This window comes from Rhinoraja longicauda, chromosome 37, assembly GCF_053455715.1.
Source record: "Rhinoraja longicauda isolate Sanriku21f chromosome 37, sRhiLon1.1, whole genome shotgun sequence".
NCBI lineage: Eukaryota > Metazoa > Chordata > Chondrichthyes > Rajiformes > Arhynchobatidae > Rhinoraja > Rhinoraja longicauda.
Genome location: NC_135989.1, coordinates 17,644,578 through 17,670,823, shown reverse-complemented (window position 1 = coordinate 17,670,823; position 26,246 = coordinate 17,644,578). Strand labels below are relative to the sequence as shown.

The window sequence follows — 26,246 nt, the reverse complement described above, 5'->3', positions numbered from 1 at the left end:
CCTGCCATCCCAGGGATCAATCTGGTGAACCTTCTCTGTACTCCCTCTAAGGCTAGAATGTCTTTCCTCAGATTAGGAGACCAAAACTGTACACAATACTCCAGGTGCGGTCTCACCAAGGCCCTGTACAACTGCAGCAGAACCTCCCTGCTCATATACTCAAATCCTCTTGCTATGAATGCCAACATACCATTCGCTTACCTTCGCTAAAGCCACCTTGACGTGACTTGGTGTTAACTTTTTTAACGGTCGTATATGAAATGCCCTGGATGTTCCTACTACATTTCAGATGCACATAAATATATTGTTGCTCAGAGAAAGTCGTAGAGTCATCCAGAGGGGAAACAGGCCCTTCAGCCCAACTCATCCATGCAGACCAAGATACCCTATCAAACCTAGTCCCATTTACCCATGTTTGACCCATATCCCTCTATGTACCAGTCCATGTCTTGTCAGATACTGGCAGTACTATAATGCACTTCGTTATAGGCAGTTCGTTTCTTATACCCACCACTCCCTTGAGTGAAAGAATTGCTCTTCGGGTTCATATTAAATCTTGTCCCTCTCACCTTAATCCTATGTCTTCTGGTCTTGATTCTTCTACCTTGGGTAAAAGACTCTGTTAATTCTGTGTAAGTGATAGCCAGGGTCTGAAGAAGGGTCTCAACCCCAAATGTTACTTATTTTCTCCTGAGATGCTGCCTCACCCGCTGAGTTGCTCCAGCTTTTCGTGTCTATCTTTTTGATAACTATTTGATGCTTTTATCAATGGTAGAGTCTGCTTGTGCAGTCTTTCCACCAGGTGGTGTTGTGGACCTGGATTAATTCCATCACCGCATTGAAACACTTGCATTTGCAGGATAAAAGTTCTCTCTTACCTAATAATGCAGGGATTTGTGCTATAAGTAATAGGATTTCCCCATGTTGCACTAACGTGGTAAAATGTGCATTGCTGAGCACTTAACCCTTTGCTGTCACTTGCATATCCATGATGCATTCCTTCTCAAACACCACTCATTCTGAATTTCCCACTGAGATTATTTTTCTCTAATTAACAGGCAGCTTTGATCCAGTTTTTCATAGTTGCACATGCACAGCATCTCTGTTGCTGAACAGGGTTATCAACCACTCAACCCATGTTTGGAAGCTTGCAGGAGCCAAAATAATGTATAGAATTACACTTTCCTATTCATAATTCAGCACAAACAAACTGTTAATGTACATGGTAGGAAAGAAAACTGCAGATGCTGGTTTAAATCGAAGGTAGACATAAGATGCTGGAGTAACTCAGCAGGTCAGGCAGCATCTCTGGAGAGAAGTAATGGGTGACGTTTCGGGTTGAGACCCTTCTTCAGTCTGAAATCTTCCACTTGCTTATTTAAGGCATGAATGAAGTTTATTCTTAATAGTCCACACTCGGGAAATTCATTACCATGAGAGTACCAGATCTCAAGGAGCATACCTACTTTTTGCAGCTGCATTTGGCTTTTAGATGATAGATGCTTTCTAACCTCAGCAATGCATCTCCACTGAGAGCTCTCCAGGAGTAGACTTGTAGTGAAGTATGAAACGCACTGAGGGGGAAACACCTGGTTGTGTGAATGATGCACTCAATGCACTAAAGCAAGTAATGAGAACACCTGACAGAAGATTAACATCTAAACGCAGATGCTGCCTGACCACCTTGGTCTTCACAACATTTTTTGTTACTGCAGATCTGAAAACATGAAGTACTTTTGCTTTTGGATAAAGCTTTCAGCTCTGTTGGGCAGCACAGTAGCGCTGTGATAGAGTTGGAGCCTTGCAGCGCGAGAGACGGGTTCAATCCTGACTACGTGCTCTGTCTGTACGGAGTTTGTACGTTCTCCCTGTGACCATGTGGGTTTTCTTTGGGACCTCCGGTTTCCTCCCACATTCCAAAGACTTGCAGGTCTGCAGGTTAATTGGCTTCTGTAAATTGTCCCTAGTGTGTGGGATAGAACTATTGTACAGGTGATTGTTGGTCGACATGGACTTGATGGCTAAAGGGCCTCTTCCACTCTATATCTCTAAACTAAACTACCTCCTCTAGATCCAAGGCTTATAAGTCCTGATTTCCCCCCATGTCTGTTTTATATACACAGTGACCATGTAGTTGATTCCATGGATGCACTTTGGAGATGTTGGTGCAAGTGAGAGTGTTCCCACATAGCGCCTGCCCTTGCTGTAGGTTTGAGATGCTGATAGGAAGAAAAATGCGCCATCTTTTTCCTTTGTGACTAGGTATACTTCCAGCTAGTGGGGTATTTCCCCTCTTTTCCTACTGGTATCAAATTTACTGGGGCTCCTTGATGCTGCATTAAATCAAGTAATTGTCACTGGAATTTGGAATATCACCTTATCTCTGGCACTTCCAATGTGATCATATCTTCCCACCCCTTTCCGCCTTCCACAGAGAACGTTCCCTCCGCAACTCCTTGGTTCACTCATCCCATCCAACCCAGACAATCCCCTCTCCAGTTACCGGTATGTGAAGCTGCAGGAGATGCAGCACCTGTCACTATACCTCCCGTAGAATTCTATGAAGCATTGCATGGTGTTCTTCACAGATAAATCTGCACTGTTTTCAGATAGGTCGGTTTCAATAGGACAGAGATCTTGTTTAAGCAGCACTAGCTAGCTAGCAAGAATCCACTCAATGTCTTGCTCTTGCATGTTACTGACTTGGGATTAGTGCCGTTGTCCCTCTTAAAGGCCATTCCTTAACTAGGACCCAATAACTACAGCCAACTATCCCATCCAAAGAATTCTATAACCCAACTGGTAGTCTTAGCTTTACCATGTTGGATGATAATATGGTTTTTATCTGATCAGTAGAGTGTCAGGTCATTTGTTGGAAACAGATAGACAAAAGATTTTGAAAGAAAGTACCTGTGAGTGGATGAAAAGCATTCAGCATCCCTCCTGAAACCATTCTGTAAATGCAAAATGGGATGAAGCAAGAACAGCACCTTGTACTTTATAAACTCTCCCATTCATTAGGAGGTTATGCTGCATCCAACCTCAAATCTACAGCGTGTCTTGCCCTTGCATGTACTGTACCTCTGTGTTTTGTGCTAAACCTGTAGATTGTACAAGAGCCATTTGGGAAATGTGTGCTAGCTGACGGCAGCAGCCCCTATATCCAAGTATACAATGTGCCCATAAATTAATCCGACTTTGTTATTCCACAGAGACTGAGAACAGAAAATCGTCTCCTAAAGCAGCGGATTGAAACCCTCGAGAAGGTACGATGTGCAACCAGCACCCTAATTAATATTTGTTGCATTTTAATTATTGGGGCAAGAATTGTCAATGGTAGATGCCCTGTCTAATAATTCCAACTCTGGACAGGTTCCAATTTGAACTTGTGTAGGAAAAATACTGCAGATGCTGTTTTAAATCGAAGGTAGACACAAAATGCTGGAGTAACTCAGCGGGTCAGGCAGCATCTCGGGAGAGAAAGAATGGGTGACCCAAGGGTCTCGACACGAAACGTCACGCATTCCTTCTCTCCCGAGATGCTGCCTGACCCGCTGAGTTACTCCAACATTTTGTGTCTTCCTCCAATTTCCACTTATTCACAATCCAGTTCCTCTGATCGAATCTCCCAGAATCATTCCTTGACTTTATCCTTTGTCTCAACTACGCACTGCCACTGGTTATTGTTATCTGAAATGTTAACGTTGGGCTGCACACAATTCAGCATCAACTCGCCACCACCTCCCTGTTCACCTGCCGTGTGTACGTACACGAGTACCTAGAACCTACTGAGATTACCTCCCTCATGGGACCTTTCCCAACCAATAATTGTTTAATTGCGTCAGTACAACTCATTCTTTATCAGGATAAAGAAGGAGCATTACATTCACACAAAGCATCAACCAAGATACAGGTCAAGTAGTTATTGTAGTTTTGATTATAATTGTTCATGTGACTGGTCCCTAGAGACACTCTGGTTTGTCAGTGTGACCCTCCCTGCAAAACAAAAACTCTGTAATGATGGCATAAACCTTTCACAAAAGTATGAGAGAAAACAAATCAATAATTTGAGGTCTCAGAAAACCTCATTCTGTGTGACTTCAGTAAATGCATAGTGGTTCACAGTCTTCAGCTGGGTTTTTGTTTTGTTTACCAAGCCTAGTTGAGAGTTTCTAGACATCTGTGTTTGCAAGGATGTTGGTACCATTTTTTGCCTTCATCTTCCTTAAGACTGCAGTGTGTATTTTGCTGTTTTATAGTGACAGTGATAGTTCCACAATTTAATCCTCTAGCATGTCTGTGCTGCTCTCTAGCGAGGTTTCTGCTGGGTTAAATATTAAAGCAAAAGTGAATCTCAGAAGGTCTTAGAATATTTTCCATCTTAAGGATAAGAAACAGAATGTGATTGTCATTGTACCTCCTCCCTCACGTCCATCCAGGGACCCCAACAGTCCTTTTTGCTGGTCACTGAGACTCCTCTGCAGGTTTACAAATTGAGAAAGTGATCCAAATTGACCACTTCTTCCCTGTTGTGGAATTACAAATCCCTAGCATAATCTATTTAGAAAGTGACAGGGAATCTTTTAGACTTGGCATAAAAGTTCACTAAGGTCATTTTAATGCTATTTAACTTTTGCCAAAGAAATTATTGTTGATGTTTGGAAATGAATGCTCTCTGCATAATCTCAATACATTGTGGCAACTGATGCCCTTGTGTAGGTTTGATGGCTTAAAATGATTTCCTCCTCTTGCACAGTAGCACCTGGGACTTGATCTATCTTGTGTTGTATTGATACTGGTTTCATGTCGACAGTGAATGTAATTTGGTTAAGTGTTACTGGTAGTTTTGGCCTGTAATCTGAGGGTATCAGCATAAGGTTATAACCTCCATAACATAGATATGCTGTTGGATTTGTTAAATGCTAAGGGTGTGTAGGACATAACTGCATGTGTTGGTTTAAACCGAAGATAGACACAAAAAGCTGAAGGATCTCGATCCAAAACCTCACCTTTTCTTTTTCTCTAGAGATGCTGCCTAACCCACTGTTACTCCAGCTTTTTGTGTCTATCTTCTTAAACGTTAAAATGACCTACCAAACCTTTATTGAACTGCCTCAAATATATCAGCTATCTAATCCATGTGGACCAGAAAGGTTAAAGGAACCAAACTTATTATTTTTCTTTTATTACTTAGAGTTGAGTTCCTTTTTTTTCTGTTTGAAAGATTTACAAGAAATTGGAGTGATGGTACCGAGTGTTTGCGGTACCTTCCTTCCAATGTGCATGTGACTTTTTGTTGAACTGTTTGGTGAGGTTTGCTGTAACCCTATATAATGAGTAGGGTTGCTTTTGTAACCCTATATAATGAGTAGGGTTGTGTTGTGTAAAAGTAATGAAACAGATATTTTGAATGCCCTTCCTGAACCCTGAGGTCCCTCCCTCCTGCACACGAACAACATGGATACAAAGAGCACAGAAACTGCAAATGTTTTAATTCCTCATTGCAAGTGTATTTTTGTTTTGTACAATGAGAATGTGGAATATAATAATATGAGCTTGCTTTTACTGTGCTGCTGGTGCCTATCTGTGAAATTCTCTTTCTTCCTTTCATTTCTGTGGATTTCCCCCTGTAGGAAAGTGCTGCCTTGGCAGATAGATTGATCCAGGTATGACTTCCCACTTTCCTCCATGGCAATTATACATTCTTGCTAACTCCCCCACAGCAGCGTCATTTCTCACTCTTCATCCAGTGAGGGAAGCTGCTGTTTACTCACGCCTGCATGTTGCATGTTATCCCTGTGGAAGCACTCGCAGTAACCCACGCTTCAGGCCTTGCTCACATGGGCGCCTGAGGTGAGCGAATGTAATGATAAGTGATGCACAGGAGCAGCTGCTGCTTGGACTCTGGTTTGGGCTGCCTGTTCACTGGCACCTTGGAGGCAGGGTGTCCAAGCAGGTTTTGTAACATTTACAGCAACCTTTGATCATTTGCCTTTGCATTGTGTTATTCAGTTCTGCATGTACATGTACCGTACAATGATCAGATGCATTTGATTAGATTTCAATCATTTATAAACTATATTGCCGCCACAAAAAGAAAAGCTGGAGAAAAATAATGCTGCATATCTGAATGCAGAAGGAGCTCGGATGATTTGTGTCATGTGTACATGTACATTTGGCAGCAGCAACTTTTCACTGTGCTATAAAGTGAGTTTAAAAAAACCCCAAATATGTTTTTCTCTAAAAAAAGAAAATTTAAATCGTCTTGTGTATCACAAATCAGACATTTTAACCCCTTCCATCCAGACGGGTGGCTAATGTGATCCTGATGGATTTTCCCTGTTACTTTCACTGGATGCATGCTGCAGGATCCACCTTAACCATCAGGTTATTGTACTAATGGTGCTGTTCACTAAAGCATGCAAAGTACTTAAGAGTATTCCTTGCTACAGTAAAATACCTGTGAACCAAGTGCATCAGGCCTGGCAGGTATGCAGTGCTTGGTTTCATTGTACCAATACACGTTCTATTTTACAACTTTTGACCATGCGCAATGTGCTACTCACATTTTTTAAAGTTGTGAGCACAATCTATCATTGATTAGTGCAGTCAGGTTGGTAATATTCCACGGAATTACTCAAACTTTGTTCCAAAACAGTTTGGTGAAGCATGTTGAATTTTGTAAAATAAAGTATTTTTCTTCAACGTTTATTTTTAACTGGCCATTTGAAATAAAATTGAGCATTTATATCACCACAGTGTAAAGTTAGTAATATGCAGGATGTTCCTTGAAACTGCTACATCAGGCTGGAATAGCTGAAGAGATTATGTTTTATTCTATTCATATCTTTTGTTGAATGCCTCCATTTTAACAGACAGCAGAACTATTGAGATGATCATCCTGATTCCTTCATTGGCAATGTTGTTTCTGGGAACCAGTTTATTAAGGAATACTCTTTAATCTTTCATGCACATTAACATTTGCTTTTGTTTTGGGCACAGTAAAGAACAGGAGAGTTGGGAAAATGGGGAGGGGGTGGAGGGAGGAGGCAACACACTGATTTACAACTATCTATTAAACTTGGAATTGGATAGTGCTTCGACAAATGCCAGCACCACCATTAATATAGTTGGGTTTTATGTGAACATTACATTTTACTGTGTGATCGTGAGTATATGCCCACATATGTCATCATTTCCATTATCATTTGGAGAACCCATCAGACCACTGAATTCACATGATCTGTAGTTACTTGTTTGTAATGTCTTCTATTGAAAAGGTTACTGCTTTTATTAGCACTTCTAAGCACCTGCCATTCTTGTGTTCCACCCGTAAAATTCTTAAGTGTGTGCTTGTGTTTTTAAGTGTACATTTCAATTGAAGAGATACTACCATTCAATTTGACCCTTTCTGACGTTTTCAAAGCAATATTACAAGACTTTTGTTTAATTTAAAAGTTCCTATCTACTGCCACTTGTGCAGCCTGAGGCAGGGTGTATCATTGTCAAAATATTCTGCCAATAATAATTTTCAATAGGTTGCTCAAAGTTGATGCATTGGAAAGATACTTTGTGTTGCAATTTGGAGGGCAATCCCAGGGGTGGAAATGGTCACATCAGTGTTTGGGATTTCCTAACCTGGTGCTCAGTAAGTTCGTTCTGTTCCCAGTTTAATCTGACCTTTGCTATGGTCTCCACGCATACTATTACATACTGATAGACCAAACCTGAACTTTCTTTGTATGTTTCACTACACCATTTCTCCTGGTTGATGGATCACAGACTACACACACTTGGTCCTATTCCCACATGGCGTGTGCTAGAATAGTTGGCAGTAAGCTGGGTCAAGAATTGTATGGATTAGTTGTTGGGTGGCACGGTGGTGTAGCGGTTGAGCCACCGCCTATCAGCGCCAGGGACCCGGGTTTGATCCCGACTACGGGTGCTGTCTGTACGGAGTTTGTACGTTCTCCCCGTTTTCTCCGACACTCCAAAGACATACAGGTTTGTAGGTTAATTAGCTTGGTATAAATGTAAATTGTTCCTAGTGTGTGTAGGATAGTTTAGTATGCGGGGATCGCTGGTTGACGCGGACTCAGTAGGCCTAAGGGCCTATTTCCGCTCTCTCTAAACTAAAATAAACTAAAGTTGCTGAGGGATGTTGGTACTTGGAGGAAAGTAATACATTATTGTGGTAGCTGTGACTTTAAGGAGATAACAGCAAAGTGACTACATTTGGAGAAAAGAAAACTGCAGATGCTGGTTTAAATCGAAGGTAGACACAAAATGCTGGAGTAACTCAGTGGGTCAGGCAGCATCTCTGGAGAGAAGGAATGGGTGACGTTTCGGGTCGAGACCCTTCTTCAGTCTGAAGAAGGGTCTCAACCCGAAACGTCACCCATTCCTTCTCTCCAGAGATGCTGCCTGACCCGCTGAGTTACTCCAGCATTTTGTGACTACATTTGGATATATATACCAAAGTTGGATTAGATAACTAGGCCAATTATTGTGGCTCAGTAGATTCATCCTTTGAGTTCCAGAATTCTCTACAGGCTCCTTGTTGAGGATATAGCTAATAGGGATTCTCTGTGCATAACTCCTGTCTGCCCCCCACACTCCCATTCTCCTGCCACACTTTACTCTGGACTCCGCTCTCCCCATTATCCCCACCACTGCTGGTCCAGGTCTCCAGGCTAGAACTCTGAACAGCCTTCCTTGTGGCTTGCTTGGGAAGTCTCTAAATATTAAATTGGCAGAGATTTAATGTAAGGAACAACAATATAGTTCTGGAATTTCTGCTTATTTTCTCTAATGTAGAGTAAGTGGTTATTGTTGGTTAGACCACAAAACAATATTTGTTCCTCCTACTTCTGCTTCTTCGCCCAAATCACTGTGCTTGAATGCTACTAGGGATTTTGTTTGTGCTGAATTAAGTTCCAACTGTCTGATGACAGTGTGTGGAATCCTTGGATTTATTAAATGTATTTGGTATCATCTGTCTAACTTCTTCCTTGATCAAAATGGGAATAGATACCTGTGGGTTATAATTGGTGGCAGGAGTGGAAGGATACAAGTTCTGTAATGAATTGGGCTTCTGATCATCTTGGGCACATATTTAGGCCCTCGGGCAGTGCAGAATTTTGAGAGTATTGGACAAAATGTATTGTGCATTTCATAATTTGATGAATGAAGGCCTCAAAAAGCTGTGAAGATGGCTGCTAAAAAGTAAGAATCGGGGTAGATTTCATTTTGCCTGCCAACCAATTTCATTCCTTATCTGGAAAACAAAACACTGCAATGAGCAGACCAGCCTCGAGGGTAAATTGCCACAAATGAGTGTGCATGTTCTATCATCAAGTCTCTTGTCCAGGGTTAATAACACCTTCAATTTGGCAGGTACTATCATAACGTTTAAGAAACATTTAGATAGGTACATGGATAGATGGTTTAGAGGGATAGGGGCCAAATGCAGGGAGGTGGGACTAGTGTAGATGGGGCATCTTGTTTGCTATGAGTAATTTGGCTCAAATTGGAAACGGCCTGTTTTCCACACTATATGCTTCTGACTCTATTTGTAGGCAGTTTGGTTTGCAAACCAAAGCATTTGAAGGAATATTACTGAACAAATCTTGACACCAAGCCATATAAAGGGATATTAGTTTAGTTAACCAAAACCTTTGTCAAAAAGAAGTGGGCTACTGGAGCGAAGATGTTCAGAAGGTTTGGGGAGGAAAGTTTGGAGTGGGTGACTGACAGCTGAAAGCAGAGTTAGTTGTCCTTGTTGGAATAATTACATTTGAGGAATATTCAAAAGAGAGCAGATATATTTTATCTGACAAGCTGGGGGATATTAAAAATGTAGAAGGTAGAGATAGTGGAGTAATTTGGAAAAGCAAGATAAAAATGTGAAGAATCAAACATTACTGCCCCAGAGCTGAAATAGTTCAGCAAAGGTTAGGAGTGACAAATGAATGGGCCAATTTTTGGAAGAATTTTTGACATCAAGTCTATGGAACAACACAGCCTAGAAATCCAGTTCCATGTTAGTCATAGAGTGATACGTTGTGGAAACAGGCCCTTCGGCCCAACTTGCCCACACCTGCCAACAAGTCCCAGCTACACTAGTCCTACCTGCCCGCGTTTGGCCCACATCCCTCCAAACCTGTCCTACCCATGCACCTGTCTAACTGTTTCTAATGTTGGGATAGTCCCTGCCTCAACTGTCTAACGTTGGGGATAGTCCCTGCCTCAACTACCTCTTCTGGCAGCTTGTTCCATATACCCCTATTAAAAGTTATCCCTATTAAATTCCTATTAAATCGTTTCCCCTTTACTTTAAAACATTCTCCTTAAAACATGTTGCTGTTTATTTTCCGGCATTAAATTGGAATAGGTTGTACGGGAGTGTCACGCAGTGACAATCATTTCTGGTTCTTTTTGTGGCCCTTTGAGAGTTTAACCTTGCACCTTCCATTGCTAATCTTGCCTCTCACGATTTCTGTGCGAGGGATGACGTTTTTATATGCAATGCATTAATAGGACAACATGGAACATTTTGGCCTGAGGGTCTCATACTTGTAGCTAGACAATATGGTCCTCCAGACACAATATTGCCAAGTATATGAATGACTTGGCTTCCCACCCTTGTACAACATCCTCCTCTGCACTGAGCCACCCTCATCAAACCCCTGTCCACAACCCCGAGCCTGTGCTCTCCCACCTCCCAGATTGCCAACCCTCATAAATGTTTGCTTCAGTTTTCCTCGGCACCCTGCCCAACCATGGCAATTGTCAGTCTCCATTTTGACCCCTCCTCGTCTGACATTCCCAACCCTGACCCATTTGCCCACCGCCACATTCTACTGTGGAAAGCTTCGTTCATATTGTCTCTCCCCTTGTTCAGCCGTGGCACAGATTCAATGGAGTCATTGTCACCAAATCCCACATTGGACCTTCTCTCCGTATTGCCCCCCGAATCTAGCCCCCTCAAAGTGGCGCAAGTTCAATTACAAATCTGTCCCAATCTAGTCACTTGTGCCTTGGGGCCACAGAACATTACAGCACAAGAACAGGCCCTTCAGCTACCTCTCCCAGTACCTAGTACTCCCTTAATCCAGACAAAATTCTGGTAAACCTCCTCTGCACCCTTGCCAAAGCCTCCACGTCCTTCCTGTAATGGGGCGAACAGAACTCCAAGTAAATGGAGAGCAGGAAGATCAATGATCAGGGTTGAGCCAACCTGTGTTTGATGTAGCATGAATAGTGATGTGCCAGGGTCAAGTGAGAGGTTGTGAATCTGTTTGGGGAATGTTCTTGACCACAGCAAATAACAAACGTGGATGCCGATTGATATCAGCGAGGATGCAGAGGCTGAAGGAGGAAAGTAGCGAAAGATACCATGCCGAGAAAAATGTTAAACTTCTTTAAGGTATAGAGAAGAATTGGATGACCAGCAAGAGAAGTGCAACTGAGCAAGATGTTTAAAGGAGAAAATGCCAGAGGAATAGAGCATTCCAAGGTGTGGAATGTGAATTAAGAAGGAAATAAAAGATCCTCCTTGATGAATCTGATCTCCTCCATGGAGGATAAGGATGCAATGAGCTGAATGTTAATGCAATGCACCAGTCATTGGGTTATGTCCTTGCAAACTATTTACAAAGAAACTATGTTATCAACTCAAAACCTCAGATTCGGAGTGCTTTTTATTACAGAGCCCTGTGTAAACGAGCAAGAATTTTTTAGGTTGAGAACTTATTGTAGCCATCATTAGTCCACAGCCAAATTCATCCCAGGAGCAACACGTCTGGAGTTGATATCGTTTCAAGGTTTCATCCTCAAGTTCTGAAGGGCCAGCTTTCTGTGGCTTGCACTGCGTTTGGCTTTGTAAGGATTTCTGGACTACAAACTAGGGGAAGCTCTGGGTCGAGGGTGGAGAAGATGCAACAGACTGTGGGGTTATGTGCTCTGTGAGGACTGAGACACAACTGCTGGCAGCAATCCATAAGCCCAACCACCACTGAATGTTGCAGGGGGATCTGTATTCAGTCCCATAGACTCTGGGGTCTTCTAATCAAGTTGCAGTGGGTCAGTGGCTTGGTGAAAATAAATGTCACTGTTACTGGTACTGAGATTCTGAGAACTGAAGAGTATTTCAGCACAGACAAGTCATAGAAAGAATAGTTATTACCACAAGTGGGTAGATGTTTCCGGGACGAGGCAGTACTGACGACCACATTGATACTCGCCCACTATTTAGATTGTGAAAAGTTTAAAGTTTCCACTATTGTTATAACTGAAAGTGGACAACTAGTTTCTCGGGGTCATTAAGTAGTGATTAAGCATGAGATGTTGGGGAGATCTGCTGAATATTTTAGTGCAGTGAAGGAAGCATTCAGATTCTACGGGTTTAATTTCAGATCAATTGGCATCTGACAACATTTGATCTAACTTAAATGGAACTTTTTCAGCCTGGGATAGAACTCAGAACACAGAACAAACAGTACAGAACAGGAGCAGGCCCTTCGGCCCACAATGTCTGTGGCGAACCTGATGCCAAGATAAACTAATCTCGTCTCCCTGTACATGATCCATATCCCTCTATTTCACGCATATCCATGTGCTTATAGAAGTGCCTCTTAAACACTGCTGATGTATCTGCCTCCAGCACCACCCTTGGCAATGCGTTCCTGGCACTCACAATGGTCTGTGCATGAAACAAAATCCGCTGTAATCTTTGCCCCATAATTTATGGTTATGCCCTCTAGTCTTTGATATTTTCATCTTGAGAAAAGGGTTCCGTACAGAGATACAGCAGTCCATTGAGTCCACGCCGACCATCGAACACCCGTCTATGCTGGTTCTATGTTATCCCTCTTTTTCCATCCACTCCTTACACAATAGGGTGATTTTACAGAGGCCAATTAACTGTCTTTGGGATGTGGAAGGAAGCCAGAGCACCCAAAAGAAACCCACAAAAATGCAGAGTGAACATGCAACCTCCGTACAGACAGCACCCAAGGTGTGGATCGAACCCGAGTCTCTGGTGCTGTGAGGCAGCAGCTCTGCCAGTAGCATCAATGTGCCACCCTGATTGTTCTAGCTGTCTAGCCGATTTATGCCTCTCATAATTGTATATACTTCTATCAGGTCCCCCTTCAACCTCCGACATTACAGAGAAAACAATACAAGTCTGTCGAACTTCTCCTTGTAGCTAATCTCCCAAATCCAGGTTGTTGAGAGACACTTATCCACAGGCCATGCTTCTTGATATCTGCACTTAAATATCTTCAGGCTGGCGTTCCGATTTCCCCCTATGTTTAGAATGTAGAACCATACAGCACAAGAACTGGCCATTTGGCCCATAGGCTTGTATACACTGGAATTTAGAAGGATGAGAGGGGATCTTATCGAAACGTATAAGATTATTAAGGGGTTGGACATGTTAGAGGCAGGAAACATGTTCCCAATGTTGGGGGAGTCCAGGACAAGTGGCCACAGTTTAAGAATAAGGGGTAGGCCATTTAGAACGGAGATGAGGAAAAACTTTTTTAGTCAGAGAGTTGTGAATCTGTGGAATTCTCTGCCTCAGAAGGCAGTGGAGGCCAATTCTCTGAATGAATTCAAGAGAGAGCTAGATAGAACTCTTAAGGATAGCGGAGTCAGGGGGTATGGGGAGAAGGCAGGAACGGGGTACTGATTGAGAATGATCAGCCATGATCACATTGAATGGCGGTGCTGGCTTGAAGGGCCGAATGGCCTACTCCTGCACCTATTGTCTATAATATCTGTGCTGACCAAGATGTCAAATAAGGATATAATGTAATAAAAAGGAACTGCAGATACTGGTTTATACCAAAGACACCAAATGACGGAGTAACTCAGCGGGTCACACAGCGTCTCTGGAGAAAAGGAATAGGTGACACTTTGGGTTGGGAACCTTCTTCAGACTAAGTGTGGGGGGACTGGCAGCAAGAAAAGACAATGGCCCTATCACCCTGCCTGACGTCATCTATTGCTGCCCCTGATTTGTCCTGGTTTGTTTCTTGGTTCCAGCTCTCCTACCTCCCCCCCCCCCCCATCCCTACAATTAATCTGAAGAAGGGTCCTGACCCGTCTCGTCACGTATCCATTTTCTCCAGAGATGCTGCCTAACCCGTTGAGTTACTCCAGCATTTTGTGTCTATCTTTGCCAAAGAAATACTCAATTTTCACTCCCTTTCCTGCTCTTTCCAGACGTTGAAGGCATTGACCTCTTGCCTGGTAATGATCCTCGAAGCTCTGGTTCTCTTCTGGTTCCTCTTTATTTGGTATTTTTCAGGCTCAATGGTGAGCTGATGTCAGCTGTTAAAGCCAGGATTGGTTTGCAACCTAGCCTTAACCCTCTTGCATTCTTTCCTACGTTCACCGGTCGCTGGTGTACTGGCATATTAGCTGAAATTGGATAACTTAGCAAGGTGCAAAGTCTCTCACTCACCTACACTGCTCTGCTCAATTCATAAGATCACTGATCTCTGAGTTCTTTATGTGTGCAATTTAGTTAAGGATGGGGAACAATCTGGGTCTCGTTGACATTGCAGCCCATGAGTAGACTCAAGAGACCAAGCCTGTTTATTTTCCAAACATTTTAATGATAAATTAAGAGTGGAATTAGTTCTTCAGGGATTTGGAAGCCCATCTGTGTCGCTAATCTTTCTTTCCCTCATGGATTTGTCTTCAGGGACAAGTAACCAGGGCGCAGGAAGCCGAGGAGAACTACATCGTCAAGCGAGAGCTGGCTGTAGCAAAACAACAGTTCAATACAGCCAGTGAGAAACTAGAACAAGCACACAGCACCATTCAGGAGCTGAAGGAGCTCTGGGTAAGGAAAGGCAGGCGTGAGACACATGGCTTAAGGACTTGTAAGGAAAACAATCCTGAGTTCTATTGTACCCTGGATGATCCCATGTGACACTGGTTCTCAAAAACCCTGTGAAACTAATCTTTGTTATGTGTGTGTAGCACGTCACAGCTAGTTATTGGCCTAACAAAAATACCATGCACTGCTTTCAGTAACTATGGTTGGGTTGAATTAAAGTGGGCTGCTTTAAGTATTAATTTGCAAAAGCCAATCGCTTGCATTGTTTTTGGGCACTGGCAGTATTCTCCTACCGGTCAAAGTCTGAGTAGTTTATAGAGATGCTTTTTCCCCGGGCATTTCCTGGAAGTACGTAACGCACTGCCTCCAGGATAATGAAAGTTTTTACAGATCATCAAACCTATAAAAGTTGAGTTTGAAATTGATGATAGACACAAAATGTTGGAGTAACTCAGCGGGTCAGGCAGCATCTCTGGAGAGAAGGAATAGGTGACGTTTTGGGTCGAGACCCTTCTTCAGACTGAGAGTCAGGGAAGTGGGATGAAAGGTACAGAACAAACCAGAGCTGGTCAAGGAGCCAACAATGGTCCATTGTTGGCTGTTGAGGTGATAACGAAGGGAAACGAGCAGTATAATTAGCAGGACGACTAGGGTGGGGGAGGGACGGCGAGAAAGGAATGCAAGGGTTACCTGAAATGAGAGAAATCAATATACAGCTGGGGAGTTGGCCCTTCTGAGAACGAAAGCAAAGTGCAGAGTTCTTGATGCCATTCCAGCACTGAGCTGTGGCCAAGCCTTTGCCTTCCATGTGTAAGCAGGTTTATACAGAGCTCAGTGTGCCACCCAGTTCCTTCATTGCAAAGGGAGAAATCATATCTTGTGCTTTGTGTTGCCATGTGAGAGGTGTGTTAACGGACAGCACCTACTGTGGGTGATGTGCAGGTGGTCTCTGGAGGACGGTTTAACTGTGCTTCATGACATACTTTGCAGCGAGCAAGCAACCTCAGTTTAGTTAAACAGGTGTCAGGGTACTTCCAACACTTGATGGCATCTGCATTGAGACATTTGCCAGTTCAAGTAGAGGGAGAGGTTAAATGAGCCAGCAGCAAGCTGTTGTGGTCAGCCAACACTCTCTTCCAAATGTCTCATTGAGTGTGGAGCGGTATGTGCCAGGGCTTTCAAAATGCGCAGCCAGTTTCTGAATTCTGCCCCATCTGTTTTGAGGTGGAGGTGTAGTCCTGCTCTCCCGGAGTTATCCTCCCGCTGTGTACTGTAACATAACTTCAACTAATACACTCCACTGCTTGGCACTTTTCATTTCACCCGTATCCCCCTTACCATATAACACGATGTGAATCATTGGACTGCAGTCCTACTTAAAATACTTGATTAGAAATCTTTGCTGCACTCGAGATTACAAATTTATTGTTCACAAGTGATGCTGCTTTTCCTGGTAAAGACACAAAGTGCTGGAGTAACTCAGCGGGTCACGCAGCATCTCTGGAGAACATGGATAGGTGATGTTTCACAGAGTGCTGGAGTAACTCAGCGGGTCAGGCAGCATCTCTGGAGAACATGGATAGGTGACGTTTCAATTCCTGACCCTTCAGACTGAAACGTCACTTATCTATGTTCTCCAGAGATGCCTGACCCACCGAGTTACTCCAGCACATTGTCCTTTTTTTGTAAACCAGCGTCTGTAGTCCTTGTGTCGTCTTTTCCTGGTGCGATGTGATAAAATGGAACTGAAAAATAAGCATCTGTTTTTTTTGCTTTCCCTTTCTCTCACTGAAAACTTGATTTAAAAGCGGGGTATTTACTAGAGAATGAAAAGCACAAATTTGTCCTTTGTGGTTATATGGACTTGAAAGCAGCGTTTACAAGTTTAATCCAAGTTCTGATCATCTATGATAAACATTTTTATCTGAAGTTTGGAGATTTATCTGAATTCTTCATTTAAATTATTGTATGATTGCTTTTGGAGGCAGTGACATGTGTGTTTAATAATTTTACAATGAGCATTGATTCATTTTGAGTAATGTAGTTTGATCTCAATTTTATTGAGCTTTTTTACATTTTATATTTTCAATTTTCAGTCGAGAGCATTATGTGCAAGCTCTTGAAGACAACCCGGTTATATATTTATTCACAAAATGCTGGAGTAACTCAGCAGGTCAGGCAGCATCTCGGGAGAGAAGGAATGGGTGACGTTTCGGGTCGAGACCCTGAAGAAGGGTCTCGACCCGAAACGTCACCCATTCCTTCTCTCCCGAGATGCTGCCTGACCTGCTGAGTTACTCCAGCATTTTGTGAATAAATCGATTTGTACCAGCATCTGCAGTTATTTTCTTATACTACCGGTTATATATTTATTGTATACTACCTGTTTACAATGCGATTTGGGACGGAATAGTTTTTCTATGCAGAAGCAACTCTGGAGCCTTATGAATAAATGAAAAGATATTCGATTTTTTAGTTGCTTCATAAATGTAATCTCTTTATTCTGAAGTATTTGAAAGAAATAAATAAAGGGCAGCACGGTGGCACAGCAGTAAAGTTGGTGCCTTACAGCAGACCAGGGATCGATCCTGACTACGGGCGCTGTCTGTACAGAGTTTGTACGTTCTCCCCATGACTGCGTGGGTTTTCTCCATGATTTTCGGTTTCCTCCCACACTCCAAAGACATACAGGTACGTAGGTTAATTGGCTTGGTATAAGTGTAAATTGTCCTTAGTGTGTGTAGGATAGTGTTAATGTGCTGGGATTGCTGGTCGATGCGGACTTGGTGGGCCGAAGGGCCTGTTTCCGCGCTGTATCTCTAAACTAAACGAAAGAGTATTTGTACATTGCCATTCACATTTTTGCCAATGAGTTACATTGGAGGCAACAAATGAATCATTGGAAAAGGAATAGACAACTTGTTCATAGAATTGTGTAAGAAGGAACTGCAGATGCTGGTTTAAACCAAAGAAAGACACAAAAAGCTGGAGTAACTCAGCGGGACAGGCAGTATCTCTGGAGAGAAGGAATGGGTGACGTCACTCATTCCTTCTCTCCAGAGATGCTGCCTGTCCCGCTGAGTTACTCCAGCTTTTTGTGTCCATCTTTGATCACAGATTTGTTGCACTAACACCTGTAGGACAAATCGCTGGGCAATCTGTATCGTGGACATTTGGTGGCCAAGAATCTTTGGAGAGGTCCACAGCTCTTTGCAAGAAAATCTCCATCACTTATCTTCATCTGATCAGGTGCAGAACATTGAGGCCTCAGTTTAATGACTCATTTGGAAAAGTTCGACTCTGACAATGTGCGGCTCCGTTAATGCTCTGCAGTTCTTACGTGCTAACCTTGTGAATCATAAGATTGTTATCAACTGAGTGCATTTGGCTTATCCACTAACAGTAATGAGTAAGAGTATTTATTCACAAAATGCTGGAGTAATTCAGCAGGTCAGAGAGAGAAGGAATGGGTGACGTTTCAGGTCGAGACCCTTCTTCAGACTGATGTCAGGGGGGCGGGACAAAGGAAGGATATAGGTGGAGACAGGAAGATAGAGGGAGAACTGGGAAGGGGGAGGGGAAGTGAGGGACAGAGGAACTATCTAAAGTTGGAGAAGTCAATGTTCATATCGCTGGGCTGCAAGCTGCCCAAGCGTAATGAGTAAGAGTAGTAAGTGTTGCTTTCCGATGTTGATGGTCACTGAATAATTCCCAGGCCTTGCACAATGAGACATTTAGTGTTACTTTTCATTTCGGTCACTTTTTTGTTTGCCAAATTAAAAACCCCAGAGCTGTTTCATTCCTGAATACCGCTGGCAATGATCTATGGGCCTGCTTACTAATTTTAAAGAAATGTCCAGTGATGCATTCATAGGTGTAGGAAGGAACTGCAGATGCTGGTTTAAACCGAAGATAGACACACAAAAATGGAGTATCTCAGCGGGTCAGACAGCATCTCTGGAGAATGGGAATAATCTGAAGAAGGGTCTTGACCCAGAAACATCACCTATTCCTTTTCTCCAGAGATGTTGTCTGACCCGCTGAGTTACACCAGCTTTTTGTGTCTTTCTTCGATGCATTAATAGGGCTGTGTATAAGGAAGTAATTAGTGTTTATGTTTTAAGGGCTTTAAAGTGAAGGTATAGCTCATTACAGAGTTGTGTAAAACATTTCTAACTTTTTGAATTATGCCAAATTTGGGGATGACTGTTATTACTGAAGTGTGGAGCGCATCAGATCATAAGAAGTCGTTAATAAACTTGCAAACTAGGGAAATAGGTGGCAGATGAGGTTCAGCACTGATCAATGTGAGGTGATACATTTTGGGTAGGAAGAGGTGTTATCTATTGCTTGGAAGGTGCAAGTCAGCTGAGGTCATGTGATAACGGAATTTCCAGAGTGCAGATGTACCAGCCATGAAAGATGTCACAAGTTCGCAAGGCTGCATAAAAAATAAATACATTGAAATTATTTCTGGAGAGATAAAACTAAATTGCAGATGTTGAACCCGCTTCAAACCTTGTTTAAACCCCACTTGTATCACAAAGTGCTGGAGTAACTCAGCGGGTCAGGCAGCATCTCTGGAGAGAAGGAATGGGTGACATTTCAGGTCGAGACACTTCTTCAGACCTTTTCCTACCCACTTGTATTACGATCAGTACTAATCACTTTATTAAAATGAAAGGAAGCAAAGATAAGGGAGATGGATGCAGACAAGATTTACAAGGCTGTGTAAGAAAATAACTGCAGATGCTGGTACAAATCGAAGGTATTTATTTCACAAAATGCTGGAGTAACTCAGCAGGTCAGGCAGCATCTCAGGAGAGAAGGAATGGGTGAATTTTACAGGTTGAGACCCTTCAGACTGAGGCTAAACAAGGCTAATAACAGAACTGAAAGAGTTAGAGTAGGATGAACACTCCAGGCCACTTTGTTTCTGGATGATAGAAGGCTGAAGAGTGATGATCAAAATTAGGGTGGACCTGAGGGTTTCTGCGTCCTGAGATGGGATTTCCAAGGCTTATCAATCCCCCTGAAGAAAGTACTATTGTAAACGCCACACTTTCAGATTCAAAATCTGTCTCTGAATTGCCAGCCAGAAACAAAATGCTCTGTTTCACTCATACCATCATATAACAGTGGGTATTGCCATTATTATCCAAGAAATACATCCATGGCCCTTTTAGCCTTCAGGAGATGGAAGAGAGTTAGTGGATGTCTGGCGCTAGGATTCCGTGGGTAGGGTGGGGTCAGAGTTGGAGAGCTGCCACAGGGGCTGGAGTTTGGTCTACATGTGTCCTTTGATGTTTTTTTTCTCTCCCTGCTTTCTGAATTTGCCTCACTCCAAGACTATGAAGTCCCAAGCGGTGGTGCACCTGGTAGAGCTGCTGCATCTCATTCTGACCTCTGGTGCAGAGTGTGTGGAGTTTGCACGTTCTCCCTGTAACGTGAGTTTTATCCGAGTGCTCTGGTTGCCTCCCACATTCAAAAGACGTGGTAGGTTAATTGGCCTCCATAAATTGCCCCTAGAATGTCGGATAGAACTAGTGTATGGGGTGATTGTTGGTTGGCGTGAACTCGGTGGGCCGAAGGGCCTCTTTCCATGCGGTATCTCTAAATTAAACTAAGCTGATTTGCTAGAGCTTCTGAAGAAGGATGCTGACCTGAAACGTCGTCTATCCTTTTCTCTCCACAGATGCTGAGATCCTCCAGCAGTTTTGTTTTTGGGACAGCATCGGTTTGTTTTGTCTGCAAATCTTGTGCTGTGCAAAAGGAGGACTCCTGGTCTGAGCATTAGCAGGCTTAAAATGCAGTTCATCAGAGAAAAAGGAGCTGTGAAAATATCCACTAATTTCACAGCAGAAGCTGCGGTTATTGGCCATTGTCACGCCAGCCATTTATTCACATTGGGTGGAGTGGGTGAGATTTTTAAATATAAATAAACATTTTGCAACAGTCAGGCAGCTTAAGATTTTAGCCAGGCATGCAACTTCAACATTGCCACGCTTCCTTGATCACTTAAATTCTGTCATCTTTCTATGACTGAATCACATTTCTTGATTAGTATGGGTGTCAGAGGTTATGGGGAGAAGGCAGGAGAATGGGGTTAGGAGGGAGAGATAGATCAGCCGTGATTGAATGGCATAGTAGACTTGATGGGCTGAATGGCCTAATTCTGCTCCTATCACTTATGATCTTATGATCTACATACCTGATTTCAAAGTTGAAGGTCTCATCATTATCATCTGATTTCCCAATTGGGCATAAAATTGAATTGGAACATTTGGCCACCCTTTGATTTTGATGAAATAGTTTTTTTGGAATGGCACTTTGCCCTGCAAGATTCTTTAAGAAAAAGAATGTTGAGAATGCACTGGCAGCCTCATTCACCCTCCATGTCAGAGCCCGGCTATAGTGCCAAACTTGTGTTTGAAACCGTCCTTTCACTCTTCAGCAGGAAAAGAGTTTTATGTTACGTAAAAATTGGAATTTTTGCCATGTGCACTCGATTCTAAGCCATTAATATATGTATACATCCAACTCCAGGGTCAGCCTGTTCCTCATGGATCCTGGATCCTGTACTCAATTCCAAAATGAGTACTGCAAAATGAGATAACGCACAATAGGCACAGTGGCGCAGCGATAGAGTTGCTGCCTCGAATATATCCACTTACTTGGCCTCCACAGCCTTCTGTGGCAAAGAATTCCACAGATTCACCACCCTCTGACTGAAGAAATTCAGCCTCATCTCCTCCCTAAAGGAACGTCCTTTAATTCTGAGGCTGACCTCTAGTCCTAGACTTTTCCACTAGTGGAAACGTCCTCTCCACATCCACTCTCTCCAAGCCTTTTGCCATTCGAGTCTAGACTTCCACTACTCTTTTGTCGCGCTCTCTCTTTTACAAGGATGTTGCCATGACTTGAGGTCCTGAGCGATAGAGAGAAGTTGGGCAAGCTAGGAGCAGGAGACTGAGGGGTGATCTTATAGAGGTGTATAAAATCTTGAGGGGAATAGATAGGGTGAAAGCACAAGGTCTTTTACCCAGGCTAGGGGAACCAAGAACCAGAGGACATAGGTTTAAGGTGAGAGGGGAAAGATTGAATAGGATCCTGAGGGGCAACCTTTTCATACCAAGGGTGGTGGGTATATGGAACATCTGCTAGGAGGGATAATTGAGGTAGGTACTGTAAAAAAAGAAAGACATTTGGATAAGTAGATGCGTAGGAAAGGTTTAGAAGGATATGCACCAAACACAGGTGGGTTGGACAAGCATAGATGGGGCACCTTGGTCGGCAGGAGCAAGCTGGGGGGAAGGAGCTCTTTCAGTGCTGACTCAGACCGTCTCATTTCACTTCCTCTGACCCTTCTGTCATCAGTACTGTCCTTGCTATGAATGTTAAAGATCTGAAATGAAACTCTATATTCTGCAACCATACAAAGACCTATTAGCATTTGAAAAGATTATGTAAAATCAAAGATACTAGTGATTTGTCATTACCTTACCTTGACAAAGAGTTTCACTTGAAGATATCACCATCCATTATCTCGTATGCAGGCAGCACTACTGTTTGGTTTGAGCATTTTTAGTAATACCTCTACTTACCTGTACCCCGTTTTCATCCCGAGATTCCTCTCCAACTTTCCCATCCTCTCCCATCTCTTCCCAGCTTTCAAATATCAGTTCCTGTCCCTGTAAACTAAATGGATTGTATGCCCCTCACTGCTCAGTTACTGTTTATGTCACTGTTTACATCAATAAGAAGTGATTTGCGAGCTTCTCCTGCAGTGGGGAGAATATCCTGGAACTGCCGGAAGTAAGTTGATGGTGTTTCCAGGGACATTTGTGCCACTGGCAGACCCACTTTGAGGGATGAAACCTTTTTAGCGTATCTATATTTCTCTGACATTTACCCTGATGCGAATTTAATGCCGCGTGATATCACTTATTCAAAGCCGTATATAAATATCACTAGCTTTTCCTATAATGTGCGAGACTACGTTAAATAGAGGTGAGGAGGAAACATTTTGCAGCTGTATCTGCCTCAGCCTTGACAGTCACCTTTCATCACCTCTGTCCCTCAATTCTCATTCTGTCATGACAGGGGCATTCAGTTTATGGGCACAAAGGACCAAAGTGAGTACATTATTCAATGTTTAGTGCCCCAGTACAGAGACATGTTGCTTCAGGGATACAAGTATAACAAGCAGTCATGGATGTGTTGTCTCCCCAGATGTTGCCTGACCTGACTTCACTGTCTTTACCTGCAACCACATTGCACTCTGTTGGTAAATGCTTTAAGGTTCAATGTCTGAGGTAGGCATAGAGTCCACCTGAATTCAACTATCTTGGAGACCGGTGATGTAGTGGTGTACAGCCACGATGGATGCTCACCACAGGAACCAAATCCGCACAATACCAAAGACAGACACAAAAAGCTGGAGTAACTCAGCGGGTCATGCAGCATCTCTGGAAAGAATGAATAGGTGACCTTTTGGGTCGAGACTTTCTTCAGACTCTAGCTGATGTTTCGGGTCCAGACCCTTCTTCAGACAATGTGTAAGAAGGAACTGCAGACGCTGGTTTAAACCGAAGATAGACACAAAAAGCTGGAGTAACTCAGCAGGACAGGCAGCACCTCTGAAAAGAAGGAATAGGTGACGTTTTGGGTCAAGACCTTCTTCAGACAATGTGTAAGAAGGAACTGTAGATGCTGGTTTAAACCAAAGATAGACACAAAAAGCTGGAGTAACTCAGCAGGACAGGCAGCATCTCTGGAGAGAAGGAATGGGTGACGTTTCGGATCGAGACCCTTCTTCAGACAACACCAGTCATCCACAGAGTACCAATGTTTGGGTCTCCCAACTCTGAGCTTGAGCAGAGATCTGGGTGTGCAGATGATGTGAACAGTCAGGACTGGAAGTGTTTGCTGCCCTGTGTCACCAATCGATGCTCAGAGTCTACGGGCTGATGTACATCAATAATATAACATCTGAAGAAGGGTCTCCACCCGAAATGTCACCCACCCCTTCTCTCCAGAGGTGCTGCCTGTCCTGCTGAGTTACTCCAGCGTTTTGTGTCTACCTTCAATAATATAACATGCACAGCGCCACCTGCTGCATCAGGCAGGCAAAGAGTCCCCAAGGATGAATTAGAATTATGTCTAGGAAGGAACGGCAGATGATGGTTTAAATCGAAGATAGACACAAAATGCTGGAATAACTCAGCGGGACAGGCAGCATCTCTGGAAAAAAGAAGGGTCTCAATCCGAAACATCACCCATCCCTTCTCTCCGGAGATGCTGCCTGTCCCGCTGAGTTATTTCAGCATTTTGTGTCTCTCTATGAATTAGAATTACTTGGACATTTACTTTGAGGCTCTCATTTAATTGACATGGACATCAAAACTGTCCAGGAATTATTGGGGTCAACGGTCTTGCAAGACCAAAGAGAAACCAGATTAGGCTTTAGTCTGCACAGGGCAAGGTTCAGACTACGGGAGAACGGCAGTGTATTCCCATCAGTGTTAAAAAACAGTTAGGAGTGCTAGAATCTATATACTAAAACTCTCGTTTGTTTGTTCCTGAACTACAGCCAAAACGGTCCACGATAGCGCGACAACTTTAGGCCCACCTTACCATTGTCCATTTGGTGCTAATGGAAGAAGTTTCATTGAAATTGGTGTTATATTTTTAAAGTTTTTCACATTTTTAAGTTTAAAGGAGGGCGGGGGGGGGGGGGGGGGGGGGGGGGAGGAGAGGAGAGGAGAGGAGAGGAGAGGAGAGGAGAGGAGAGGAGAGGGTGCGGCACCAATGCAGGAGAGGTTTGGTCTACTTGGGTCCACTTGGTCTAGTTCTACATAAAGATTGAAGGTGGTTTAGTTGAATTTGAAACAAGGGTCTTAACTCTAAACAGGCTCTATAGTGTGAGATTCAAGTCGGCTCAAGTAGATTAGAACACTTTTAAAAAGTATTTCAATAAATAAGCAATGCCTAACATTCAATAAATTGGTATACAGTTTACATCAACTATATAGGGCGGCACTGTCGTACAGTGCCAGGGACCCATGTTCGATCCTGACTATGGAGGTGTCTATATGGAGTTTGAATGTTCTCTCTGACCGTGTGGGTTTTCTCTGGTTGTTCCGGTTCCAGAAGCTGTGTGCCCAGCAGTTAAGGGAGAGAAAGTCATAAGGACTGTTAAAGATCAAATTTAGGTTTGGGTCAGAAGGCAGCAATAAATGTTTGACCTGGTGGATTAGGTGAAACAAAGAAAGCCACAGAGGCAGACGATCAGGGTTGCAAAAATATAAAGGCGTTGGACCTTTACAATTAAACACTCTAACAGTAGGTTCAATGAATAGATAGATTCAATAGAAAAATTGAACGTCACTCCATTGAAATTTGCACAACTAGTAACATGCGCAAGATTGTGTTTATTGGAATCATGTGTCTTGGTGCTTCTAATTTTATAATTTGTAAATAAATCATATACTGCTTGGACTGTATAGCTTGCTTTTAAACTCTGTTTTTGAATGTAATGGGTTTTTGAATTTCCAACATGGCCAATGTTGGCCTCATTTCAAAGTTACTTTATGCCTGTAAAGCGGTTTGGGATCACCGAAAAGGGATGTGAAGAACATTGTACGAATGCAAGTCTTTAATTTGGCTTTCTCATCGAGTCCCATCCTAGAAAAATTAAAACCACTGTGACTTCCACAGGGTCACCATTTGACCCATTTGAATTTACTTTCATTCTATTTGAAAATGATTATTTGTGTGTCTCAATTCTATTCTTTCTCCCTTGATATCCTTTTCTGACACCAATATACAACTTAGACCTGTACGTTGTGGGGCTGTGCGATATTATCCGAGTCCTCTGGATTTCTATCACTGTTTATGTGACTGGCCTATCTCAGGATGTATCGCGCACTCTGGCTTTCTGAAGGAAAGTTCCCATCATCAACTCTCCACCCATACCAAATCCTTATGACTACAAACAGTGTTTGAGATTACCAGAGAATACATAGGAACTATGTGCAATCTCTCTAAATAACCCAATCCCCTAAATCCTGCTATCATTCCAGTCAGGCTAGATTCAAAGGTTTCACAGTTTCAAGGTCAGTTTATTGTCACATGCACCAATTAAGGTACAGTGAAGTTCGGATTAAACTAAAAAAAGCAACAAGACACACAACTACATAAAAGTTACATAAACGTCCACCACAGCGGATTCCCCACGTTCCTCACTGTGATGGAAGGCAATAAAGTCCAATCTCCTTCCTCTTTATTATCCCGCAGTCGGGGCAGTCGAACCGTCTGCAGCCGGTGATCGAAGCCCCCGTCGGGGCGATCGAAACTCCTGCGTCGGGGCGGTCATAGCTCCTGCAGCTTG

At 43.0% G+C, this 26,246-nt stretch overlaps 1 protein-coding gene across 7 annotated transcripts in view; it reads left to right on the top strand.

Annotated features, from left to right (window-relative positions):
* Positions 1–26,246, top strand: part of LOC144610613 (EVI5-like protein) — a 114,157-nt gene that overhangs the window by 47,549 nt on the left and 40,362 nt on the right. For 4 of the 7 annotated variants that reach the window (XM_078429443.1, XM_078429438.1, XM_078429439.1 and 1 more), the window contains exons 12-14: positions 3,213–3,266; positions 5,634–5,666; positions 14,717–14,857. In XM_078429443.1, the coding sequence (XP_078285569.1) occupies positions 3,213–3,266; positions 5,634–5,666; positions 14,717–14,857 (228 nt within the window). The remainder of the gene's footprint in view (positions 1–3,212; positions 3,267–5,633; positions 5,667–14,716; positions 14,858–26,246) is intronic. The other 3 variants (XM_078429442.1, XM_078429444.1, XM_078429445.1) reach the window with 3 other exon arrangements.